This window comes from Dendrobates tinctorius, unplaced genomic scaffold (genome assembly GCF_039654945.1).
Source record: "Dendrobates tinctorius isolate UK_male_01 unplaced genomic scaffold, ASM3965494v1 ptg000016l, whole genome shotgun sequence".
Lineage (NCBI taxonomy): Eukaryota > Metazoa > Chordata > Amphibia > Anura > Dendrobatidae > Dendrobates > Dendrobates tinctorius.
Genome location: NW_027361684.1, coordinates 9,580,194 through 9,593,019, shown reverse-complemented (window position 1 = coordinate 9,593,019; position 12,826 = coordinate 9,580,194). Strand labels below are relative to the sequence as shown.

General features: G+C 45.5%; 1 protein-coding gene across 1 annotated transcript in view; it reads right to left on the bottom strand.

The window, feature by feature from the left end:
• The window catches only part of EFCAB5 (EF-hand calcium binding domain 5), a 110,012-nt gene that overhangs the window by 85,240 nt on the left and 11,946 nt on the right, over window positions 1-12,826 (bottom strand). The window contains exons 2-4 of the mRNA XM_073565427.1: window positions 10,018-10,553; window positions 5,534-5,690; window positions 1,309-1,372 (exon numbers count right to left, since the gene is read on the bottom strand). Of these exons, the coding sequence (XP_073421528.1) occupies window positions 1,309-1,372; window positions 5,534-5,690; window positions 10,018-10,553 (757 nt within the window). The remainder of the gene's footprint in view (window positions 1-1,308; window positions 1,373-5,533; window positions 5,691-10,017; window positions 10,554-12,826) is intronic.

Below are 12,826 nucleotides of genomic sequence, written 5' to 3'. Positions count from 1 at the left end.
GGACAGGGAATCACTAAGCAGAGAACTGGCTGTGAGGAGAGTGACCGAGCATGTGCGACCAGCAGTAATTTTTGCACATTGCTATATAGTTTGAACACCAGGTGGCGCCATACTATGCAAGAAATTTTCATAACTGTACCCTGACATAAAATTTTGAAGGGAACTTGTCTTATCTCAAACTCAATTAACCTGCAGATATGGTGTTAATCTGTAGGTTAATATCATTCTAAAGCTTTGTAGCCACAGCACTGAAATCTCTGCTGCCGGGAGGAAATTAACTCTATTCCTCCTGGCCACCTCTGGCTTTCAGTCATAGCGGCCCGGCCGGTCGCAGCATCAGTCACCTCTCAGTACATAGTAATTGGCGGCTGTAACCACGCCCCAACACTGACTGATAGCTGGCATAGATGAACTGGCTGTCAGTCAGTGTCAGAGCATGGTTATAGATGCCATTTATTATATTTTGAACGGTGACAGAGACGGAGGCTGCCGGGAGGAATAAAGATAATTTCTTCCAGTAGCCCATTGATCCACATAAACCTGGGGAATTCCCTGAATTGGTTTTATATGTAAATAATGTTAATTGAGAAAGCTTAATTGAAACAAGGCAGATATTTTATAGAGAAACAGCCATTATATTTATGCTGCCTGATCGATGACCGATGTGCCTGAAATGCCACAGAGAAAACCTAGTTTGACAGGCCAGTCTGGGACTATAGAGAGATGTGATTTGTCCCTATCCCCGGCCAGCGTCACCCTGCACTGCTCCAGGTAATTGACAGGTTTCTCCCATGTGAGTACATAAGGACCTGTCAAGTAGAATATAAAAAAGGAAAAAAACAGCGAGTAGATCGCACACTAAAATATAACCTTTAATCCATTAGGTTAAAACATGAATGGCACAGGATTGCCGGGCATGTGGAAAAACACTTCAGAAACAGATGACACGTTTTGACATAACAGTCTTCATCAAGATCTTTTTTCTCTTCCCAGGTACATTTGCTCTACGGAGTGCCAGCTGCTTAATGAAGACTTCACAGAAGGGTGAGCTGACTATAGTTCGATTTTTTTTTTTTTTTTTGTCAAGTAGAATGGTGCAGAGAGAGAAGCTGGCCAGGGGCCGCGCCGGGTCTTGTCTCATCTCCGACTATGGTCCCTGAACAGTTTTTCAAAATACATTTTCCCATTTTAGAAAATGATATAGTTGGCTGCAATCAGGCAGCCAAGGTCTGATTCATCCTGCCTGTAATTCAAGCAGCAAGATTTTAGTGACAGGATCCATTTAATATTCCAATTAGTGAATCTTACCTGGTTTGCTATCTTCTGCAAGTTGAAAAATTACTTCAAAAAATGATTTTAAGGCACTTTGTTCCTGGATTCAATGGGAAACACACAAATATTATGTAAATATCAATAATACCCCAAAGCATTTCCACCAAAACAAGTTTCCAGGCCACATTATTTCTCCAGCCTTACAGACACAACTGAAGAATTCCCCCTAGTTCAGGTGATAAAGATCATTTTTATCCCTGATGAATATTTCTCATTTGGGAGGAGAGAGGGATGATCTTAGTGTTGCTTTTATATCTGTAACAACCCTGCTGGCATCACTGCATGGCCTCCCATCCCCGCACACCAACTTACTCACTGCTCCAGGTCATGCGGTGATTTCTGTCTGCTGCCAGCTCCATGCGCTATGCCTCTTGTTTTCCTGCTTGCTCTCCATGTTTCCTGACTGTGTGTATAGGGGGGCGGCGCCTGACCTCTCTGCTTCTTATGCAGTCAGGGTCCAGCGGTCTAATCTGTCCCCGACCAATCACCTGGAGCCCTTTACTATATAGGGTCGCCACACCCACTAACCTTTGCCTGTGCAATGTCTATACTCAGCGCCTTGCTACTGAGGAAGCCAGGCCCTGTCCTTTGTCTTGCCTTCCTTGAGAGGCTTTACTCCTAGCATTTCTAGTACACTCTGAGTGCCCGCCAGGAGGCTTATATCCTGGTCCCTGTCTTGTCCTAGCTTTGTCTGAGTACTTGCCTGGTACTTTTTGCTCGCCCTCCAAGAAGCAGCATATCTCGGTCCCTGTATCCTTCGGTCCCTGTACCTTGTCTTGTACTGTCTCTGTCTGAACTCTGTCTTACCTCTCTCTGTCAGTCTCCTTGTCTGTAGTTCCTTTCCCTGCTGTGTCGTTCCCTGTGTCCTCCCTGTCTGTACCTTGCACTCTTGCAAGCTCCGCCTACCTTGCACTCTTGCAAGCTCCGCCTACTCCGAACTCCTGCTTTTTGTCATATTCCACTCTCTCCTATCCATACCCGTACCTGCACCTTCTATTTGTACAGGACCCTACCTGTTCCTCCATATTCCATTCCTTCCAGCCAGTACCCGCTCCTGCTGTGTGAACAGGACCCTACCTGTTCCTTCGCACACCACACCCACCTGCCCTGTGTCTCAAGCCGTGCCCGCCTGCCCTAAGTCTCAAGCCATGCCTGCCTGCCCTGTGTCTCAGCCTGCTTGTCACTCGCACCTGTCCAGGTTTCCTGTTCCCGAGCGGGATCAGCAGTCACAGCCAGACACCACCCTGGAGTGGCACACAGCAGCTACCTGCCGAACAAGCCTGACCTCACCATCAGAGGCTCCAGTGAAGACCGAGGCAGCTGTCGTAGTCACGCCCCTTCCAGGGTAGTCTGGTTTGTGGCACAGTGGGGCCACAACCCCCCAGCTCGCACCAATCAGCCTAGGGGCGAGCGTGACAATATCTATTAATTAGAGTTAACTGTAATTTATAAAGGGAAATAAAAAAATATATTGATCAGTTTTTCATGTGATCCGGGCTCTCAACAGGAATTTTAGGGCTCCATACTGGCAAAATTTTTGGCCCCCTCGAGACTCCCCAGGCTCCCACCCAGCTCCGCCTCCACCCCTCGAACCTTCCACAGTCCCATTGCCCACTCTTGGAAAAACTCCACTTCTGCACCACATCCTCACCAATCACAAATTAACGGTTCCCATCGATCATTATATCACATACAAAGCCATGAGCTTTTATTTTGGCCAAAAGATTTTTTAAGCCGCCACCATAACAAGATGGACTTTCAGCAGGGCCCTACTCTACTATAACCTATTAAATATTTTTTAAAATACCCAATACACAAGGGACAAATACGGTCATACTATGACCAGATCACGTATTCGCCACATAGTGACTGAATAATACCACATACAAGGAAGAAATACAGCCACACCATGACCAGACCACATATTACCTCCACATAGTAACCAAATAATACCACATGTAAGGGACAAATACCACCACATGATGACCAGATCACATGTTACTACCACATAATGACCGAATAATACCCAAAGAACAAATACCACCACACCATGACCAAATCATATAAAAGTCATCAATGACCTACTAACCGCCAAAGCCAAGCAACACTACTCTGTCCTCCTCCTCCTGGACTTGTCCTCTGCCTTTGACACAGTGGACCACTCCCTATTACTACAGATTCTCTCATCTCTTGGCATCACAGACTTTGCCCTGTCTTGGATCTCATCATACCTAACAACCGGACATTCAGCATCTCCCACTCGCACACCACCTCCTCACCTCAACCCTATCTGTCGGAGTCCCGCACGGTTCAGTCCTAGGGCCCCTGCTCTTCTCCATTTACACCTTCGGCCTTGGACAGCTCATAGAATCTCGTGACTTTCAGTATCACCTCTATGCTGATGACACACACATCTACCTCTCTGGACCAGATATCACCTCCCTACTAACCAGAATCCCACAATGTCTGTCCGCTATTTCATCCTTCTCCGTGAGATTTCTAAAACTTAATCTGGACAAAAAAGAATTTATCATCTTTCCCCATCTCACGCTACTCCCCCAACAGACCGATCCATTAAAGTAAATGGCTGCTCACTCTCCCCAGTCCCACAAGCTTGCTTCCTTGCGGTAATCCTTGGCTCTGATCTCTCCTTCAAAACACATATACAAGCCCTTTCCACTTCCTGCTGACTTTCCCGGATCCATTCATTCTTCAACCAACCATCTCCTGCCTCGACTACTGCAACCTCTTGCTTTGTGGCCTCCCTTTTAACACTCTTCGCACCACTCTAATCTATTCTAAACTCTGCTGCCCGACTAATCCACCTGTCCCCCCGCTATTCCTCTGCCTCTCCCCTCTGTCAATCCCTTCACTGGCTCCCCATTACCCAAAGACTCCAGTTCAAAACCCTAACCATGGCATACAAAGCCATCCACAACCTGTCTCCTCCATACATCTGTGACCTCGTCTCTCGGTACTTACCTGCACGCAACTTCCGATCCTCACAAGATCTCCTTCTCAACTCCCTTCTTATCTCCTCTTCCCACAATCGCATACAAGATTTCTCCTGTGCATCCCCCCTACTCTGGAACTCTCTACCCCAACATGTCAGACTCTTGCCTACTGTGGGAACTTTCAAAAGGAACCTGAAGACCTACCTCTTCCGACAAGCCTACAACCTCCAGTAACCACCAATCCACCTAACTGCTGCACGACCAGATATACACTCACTTACTGTACCCATCCTGTGTAGATTGTGAGCCCTCGCGGGCAGGGTCCTCTCTCCTCCTGTACCAGTCATGACTTGTATTGTTAAGATTACTGTACTTGTTTTTCATAATGTATACCCCTCCTCATATGTAAAGCGCCATGGGATTAATGGTGCTATAATAATAATAATAATAATATTACCAACACATAGTGGCCAAATACTACATTACTGATCATTAATCAAAAAAAAAAAAAACCACAATACTAATATTTCCATAAGTGTTATTATATACAGGACCTCTGTATACAGTGTATAGTGTCAGTGTACAGGTAACACACTAACTCACCAGTGTCATCTTCTTTATTCAGCGGAGATCGCTATCATTCCTTCCAGCCAGGCAACACATTACACAATTTTTCCCCAACTTCTAAACTACGCCAGATAAAGAAAAAAAGCGACATAGTGTCGCCCTGCAAAGTAACAGGACCCCCCCCCCATTGAAAACAGTATCCTTAAAAACAAAACACATCACTGCAGTAATAATATCCCTTAATTAGCCCCTACATTGCGGCATTTCAGTGCAAGCAAATTTAAAAAAAAATTCTTTGGAACTGGCTGGGTTCCAGCGGCATCCTCTTTCTTCTAGATATGTGGCGCAGAAGCGCCATCGCATGGCATTGACGCCGTACACCGGTGACGTATGCGCTGACGTCAGCAGCCAATCCACTGGTGGACACAGACAGTAAAGCGCCCCTATGCAAGGACAACATATGGGTCCTTTGCAGTACAATAGTTCATCATAATGTACAAATCCACCTGTTTTGGAGATGAAAATGGGCTCCATTAACTCTTGGGCGCCTGTGCACATGTTGCACCCCTCTTTGCTTCTGCTCACTGGACCACATGCACCAGTAAGGGTAGTAATGTCCTGATGGTGACCCTGCATGTGACAGTGATATCATGTCTGTGTCCATGTATATCTACACTCACCAGCGCAAGAGGAATCCTGCCATTAACATCCAGGGTCCATTCTTGGAACTGCAGGGACAAGGCTCCTTTCCTCTTCTCCATCACTTCTGTCTGGATGCCTTCCAATTGTACTCTATTACTTTGGCTTTCCTTCAGCTCCTCTTTTAGCTGACCAAGCCTGCAGTGAAGAAAGTCATAACCAATGCAGTGAAAAGCATTATCTACAATATCCTCAAAGTCAATAACATAAAATATTGAGAAATTAAGACAGAAACCCAAAGCCAAATACCATGAATAATATCTGCAAGTACTGGGAGATACATGGTTTACAGTTTAAAAGCACCACACAGAACTAAAATGATGTTAACCTGTTTAATGAGAATAAATCATGGAAAAATAACGGTGTGGGATGCAGGAGTTACTATTATGGATTCCCACCTTTTACTTCTCCCTGAAATCTCATGGTTTCAGCAAAGTCTGTAATTTTCTACATATAGGGGGAGATTCATAATTTGCGGGTTTTTAAGTCCCTTTTCTTGTTTGTCTTGTGGTATTCATTGCCTTTTTTTCCCAAACTCGTTAAAATGACACACACAGTACGTGAATTTTATGCAAAGTCAAAATTTGGTTTTTATTGATACTTTTAATCTTTTTTTGCACATTTTTAGCACAATAATTTGCATAGTCCATGAAATTACATAAAATTGTGACAAAATAACTAATATACATAAAAATCACTCCTGGTAATGGGGGATGGGGCATGGAGTACATGTGCAACAAAGTTTGCAACTATTTAAATAATATATATATATATAGCGCAAGAGAACACATAAAATGGAATTTAAAAAAGGCAAAAATTCAAAGAAAAGGTAAGGATAAATGAAAACTGTAAAAATACCAACAACTGGCGCAAATAGAACAATGATTCGGGCCCATAGTCTCCTGATATTGAGAGGTACAGATCAGCTCTTCAGGTCTGGCATTCCTGCGGGGTTCACGTCTCTCTCCCTGGTAGGGATGCCAACATCAACACCACGGCTGCTCGGCAGCATTTCCTGCTCCAGCTCCCGCCGCAGCTCCCATTTTCCAGGGCCTGCACACATAGCGCAGGTATCTTGGCAATGTGCTTCCAACTTCTTAAAGGGGCAGAGCTCGCACTTCCGAAGTGTCCCCAGCCTTTAGCTGGGAGACATTAGGTATTTAAGGCACCCTCCCCTGTAGGGAAACTTCAGTAGCTAGTTTGTCTCTAGACTACTGGACCATTGTCAGGTCCCCATTCCTGCACCGGTTCTGCGATTCTGTACCAGTTCCATGTGAAAAGATACAGCTTCGGTAAGTAAAATTAAGACGCTTTATTTGAATGTGGGTCGGAGTCTAAAAACACATAGCGTGTTCGAAATGTGTTCAGTTCCCTACGTGGCACTCTTCCTCTGGTATCAACCGGCTGAGTATTTCTTTGGCAGCTAAGCTGGATCTTTTCTCTTGAAATTGTTCTCCATGGCGTCTGGCATAGACGTAATCCCGTGCTTCATCTTTCAGTTCCATGGGAACTGACTAGGGGTGAGCTGAAAGAACTTTATTTTTATGATCCTGTACCAGTACCTGTCCAGTGATCCTCAGTCCGTCGTGTCTGAACCAGTCATTCTGTCCAAACCTGAACCCGTTTGGTCTCAACTGACAACAGCATCTATACTGCCAGTGATCCTGATACCATCCGGCCCGACACTCCAAGTCCCATACCTGCATCTTTGACTCCTGGGGTCAATGCTGCAGTACCTGGGACTGAACTGGAGTGGTACCTGGTGGCTACCTGCAGCGCCAGCCTAACCTCACCACCACAGGCTCTATCTGAGATGATAAGTTGGAGAATGATTCATTGTAGATAGTATGGCCAGCATAAGACATTTTATGAGTAGCAGATCTTAGGGTACCGTTACACTTAGCGATGCACCAGCGATCCCGACAACGATATGGATCGCTGGTGCATCGCTAAGTGGTCGCTAGTGAGCTGCCACACAGGCAGATCTCACCAGCAACATCGGAGGGGTCGGGGGTCGCTAATTACCTGTCAGACGCGGCGATCCTGACGTCCTCCCGCCCGCATCCACGCGTCGCTCGTCTCCACAGCAGGAAGCGCCCGACGAGAAATGATCCAGGACGTTCTCGAGCGACCAGCGATGAGCAGCGGGGGAGCCGGTCGGAGGTAAATATCAGACATAGCGATATCGCTAACAATATCGCTGCTACGTCACAAAATCGGTGACGTTACAGCGATATTGCTAGCGATATCGCTATGTGTAACGGGGGCTTTAGGTTGTTATGTGTAAGGTGCTAGGTTTAATTTTATATTTACTATTTAAAAGTGTTTGTATTTGTTTTAGGGTGGTGGGAATTATAATCCTGGGAACATACAGTGCTTGCGAAAATATTCGGCCCTCTGGAACTTTTCAGCCTTTTCCCACATATCATGCTTCAAACATAAAGATACCAAATGTAAATTTTTGGTGAAGAATCAACAAGTGGGACACAGTTGTGAAGTTGAATGAAATTTATTGGTTATTCGAAATTTTTGTGGAAAGTCAAAAACTGAAAAGTGGGGCGTGCAATATTATTTGGCCCCTTTACTTTCAGGCCAGCAAACTCACTCCAGAAGTTCATTGTGGATCTCTAAATGATCCAATGTTGTCCTAAATGACTAATTATGATAAATATAATCCACCTGTGTGTAATCAAGTCTCCGTATAAATGCACCTGCTCTGTGATAGTCTCAGGGTTCTGATTGAAGCACAGAGAGCATCATGAAGACCAAGGAACACAACAGGCAGGTCCGTGATACTGTTGTGGAGAAGTTTATTTTATTGGTTATTTAAAATTTTTGTGGAAAGTCAAAAACTGAAAAGTGGGGCGTGCAATGTTGTTCGGCCCCTTTAACTTAATACTTTGTTGCGCCACCTTTTGCTGCGATTACAGCTGCAAGTCGCTTGGGGTGTCTATCAGTTTTGTACATTGAGAGACTGAAATTCTTGCCCATTCTTCCTGGGCAAACAGCTCGAGCTCAGTGAGGTTTGATGGAGATCGTTTGTGAACAGCAGTTTCCAGCTCTTTCCACAGATTTTCGATTGGATTCAGGTCTGGACTTTGACTTGGCCATTCTAACACCTGGATACGTTTATTTGTGAACCATTCCATTGTAGATTTTGCTTTATGTTTGGGATCATTATCTTGTTGGAAACAAATCTCCATCCCAGTCTCAGGTCTTTTGCAGACTCCAACAGGTTTTCTTCAAGAATGGTCCTGTATTTGGCTTTAACCATCTTCCCTGTCCCGGCTGAAGAAAAGCAGGCCCAAACCATGATGCTGCCACCACCATGTTTGACAGTGGGGATGGTGTGTTCAGGGTGATGAGCTGTGTTGCCTTTATGCCAAACATATTGTTTGGCATTGCTGCCAAAAAGTTTGATTTATGTTTCATCTGACCAGAGCAGCTTCTTTCACATGTTTGGTGTGTATCCCAGGTGGCTTGATGCAAACTTTAAACAACACTTTTCATGGATGTCTTTGAGAAATGACTTTCTTCTTGCCACTCTTCCATAAAGGCTAGACTTGTGCAGTGTACGACTGATTGTTGTCCTATGGACAGACTGTTCTACCTCAGCTGTAGATCTCTGCAGTTCATCCAGAGTGCCTCTTGGCTGCAGCTCTGATCAGTCGTCTCCTTGTTTGAGATGAAAGTTTAGAGGGACGGCCGGGTCTTGGTAGATTTGCAGTGGTATGATACTCGTTCCATTTCAATCGTTTGCACAGTGCTCCTTGGGATGTTTAAAGTTTGGGAAATCATTTTGTATCCAAATCCGGATTTAAACTTTTCCACAACAGTATCACGGACCTGCCTGTTGTGTTCCTTGGTCTTCATGATACTCTCTGTGCTTCAAACAGAACCCTGAGACTATCACAAAGCAGGTGCATTTATACGGAGACTTGATCACACACAGGTGGATTATATTTATCATCATTAGTCATTTAGGACAACATTGGATCATTCAGAGATCCATAATGAACTTCTGGAGTGAGTTTGCTGGCCTGAAAGTAAAGGGGCCAAATAATATTGCACGCCCCACTGCACGCCCCACATTTCAGTTTTTGACTTTCCACAAAAATTTAAAATAACCAATACATTTCGTTCAACTTCACAATTGTGTTCCACTTGTTGATTCTTCACCAAAAATTTACATTTGGTATCTTTATGTTTGAAGCATGATATGTGGGAAAAGGTTGAAAGTTCTAGGGGGGTGAATACTTTTGCAAGGCACTGTATACTAGCTGATGCGTGTAAACTAAGAATACAAGATTTATAAGCAGTTGCCTAACTTTGGTTTGTTCGAAAATCTTCACTATAAATCTTGGCCCCTCTACATTATTTCTGCAGGCAAATTTATAAAAAACATGTTTATAAAACATTTTTTTTAAAAATAAACAATTATTATGGTAGATAAATTTGCCCTCACCTGTTAAATTCTAAATCAAAAACATTGTCTTTCAGATCAGCAATTACTTGCTCTAAGCCTCGAGTGTAGGCCGACTTCTCCGTGCCAGAAAAGAAGCCAGGATTGTGTCTCATAAGGAACTCTGCAAGATAATTAACTGGGTCAAACTTAAATGGGTCATCTTCAAGAACTTTCTTCTTTTCCAACTCTTTCAGAAGAGACTCAACACCATGCATAACTGAAGGCATCAACCGGTCAAGAAGATAAGCTCTTGTGTCTACTGAGGACTTGTCATGGCTAAACCACTCCTGCGCCAGTGGATCAGCCGGTGCTTCCTTCTCTAATTTCTGTTTTTGTTCTCTTTGTAGCTTTATGTTTTTAAGTGTTTTCTGTTGCAGTTTTAACCCTCTCTTCTGCATCGTATCTGTAAATATCTTCATATATCCCGCCTCTGCCTCAGTAGAATGGCTGTCTTTGGAAGTGTCTGTGAGGCCACCCATCCCTGAATCACAACTCTCCATGGAAGAGCTATCAGTGCTCCCACGTTCCATCGTTCTCTTTAAGAAAAAAAAAAGAAAAACAGTAAAAGTGTTGTATTACAAATTATCATTAAAGGAAAAAAAAAATAACCCACTGGATGCCATTGTTACTAAAGGTAATAAATAGAACAATAGAGGTATGATCCCAATAGAGGTATGATCCCTGTAAGGATCCTGACAGCGCCGGCGTACAGCCCTCACTGAGCAGGGACTCACCAGTGCTGTAGGGGTCCCAGGGACAGTAACAGCTGGAAAGTACAGACGCACAGGACCTGAACGCTGAAGTATTAGCAAGCAGGCACGGGACCTACGGTCATGTGACCACAAGGGGGCGGGGCTTAGCGTCCTGCTTGCTAAGATGGAAGAACACTCAGAGTCGGGCAAACCAGAGATCATACACAATACGGGCGAACGAGGTACAGGAGGGACAAGCAGATAGGAGGTCAGATGAAGCCAAAGGTCATACACAAGAGGGCGGTGCGGTACAAAAGGAACGAGCAGAGAGCAGGCGAGTCACAAGCAGAGGGTCATACACGAGAGGACGGTGCGGTACAAGAGGGTCAGGCAGAACTCGTAACAGGGACAGAACCAGATCACAACCAAACAAGCAACAAGTTATCAGGCACAAGGCACACGTATACAAGAGGTCACTTAACTCAGCCGAGGGCAGGAATATAACTGACACCGGTCCCAGGTCCAGTGAGCATTAAATAGCCGCCCTCTGCCAGAGAGAGGCAGAAACAATTAACCCCCTATCTGACCATGATGGGCCAAAGCGAAACCCCGTCCTGGATCATGACAGTACCCCCCTCTCAATGGGGGGCCACCGGACCCCCAGGTTTCTCAGGATACTTGGCGTGAAAGGCCCGAACCAACCGATCCGCATGAACCGATCGAGCAGAAACCCACGAGCGTTCCTCCGGACCGTAGCCTTTCCAATGTACCAGATATTGAAGGGCACGATGGACCAACCTGGAGTTGACAATTCGTTCCACCTCCTACTCGGACTGCCCGTCTACCAAAACCGGTGGCGGGGAAGCTGATGGTCCCTCCCCACCGGACCTCACAGGTTTCAAAAGGGCCCTATGGAAAACATTTGGGATCCGCAGAGATGGCGGGAGACGCAACCGAAAAGCCACTGGGTTAACTGCTTCGGTAATTTCATAGGGACCTATAAACTTGGGTCCAAGCCTCGCGGAGGGGACCTTGAGCCTTATATTCTTGGTGGATAACCATACCTTATCCCCAACCTGAAACACTGTTCCCGCGAATCGTTTTTTGTCTGCAAAAAATTTAAATTTATCCTGAGCCTTAGTAATGTTACTCTGGACCTCCTGCCATACCTCCTCCAACCGCTGGATCGTCTCATCCGCCCCAGGACACTCAGAATTCAAACGGGAAAATTCTCCAAAATGTGGATGAAACCCATAGTTGCAGAAAAAGGGAGATGTACCCGTAGACTGGTTAATGCGGTTGTTAAATGCAAACTCGGCCAACGGTAACACAGAACACCAATCATCCTGTCGGGCTGAGGTCAAGTAACGCAGAATTTGCTCCAGAGACTGATTGGTCCGCTCGGTCTGCCCATTAGACTCTGGATGATAAGCGGATGAAAAGGACAGACCAATACCCAACCTCTTACAAAAAGCCCTCCAAAATCTGGAAACAAATTGCACTCCTCTATCAGACACCACATTCAAGGGTACCCCATGCAACCGCACCACATGCTCAACAAACAATCTGGACAATGTTTCCGCATTAGGTAGAGCTGCCAAAGGTACAAAATATGCCTGCTTACTAAACCTGTCCACCACAACCCAAACAACGGTATTACCCTTGGAGGGGGGAAGGTTGGTGATGAAATCCATGGACAAATGGGTCCATGGTCTCTCAGGAATTGGCAGTGGTACCAATTCCCCGGCCGGACGGTTATGGGGGGGTTTTCGCACGGGCACAAACATCACATACAGACACATATTCCCCAACATCAGAGGCTAAAGAAGACCACCAGAATACTCTAGCAATGGCCTTCCGGGTCGCCGAGATCCCTGGATGTCCACCCAGAACTGAGTCATGGAACTCTCGGAGGACCTTGAGACGAAACTGAGCTGGCACGAAAAGTTTATCCACTGGCTTAGCCGGAGGTGCAAGAGACTGGGCTTCCCGAATCTCCCATTCCAACATGTTAGAAACACCTGCCACCACCACCCTAGGCTGAAGAATGGAGGATGGAGGTTCCAGGGGGGGACACCGGATCTAGACTGCGTGACAAGGCATCAGCTCTGACATTT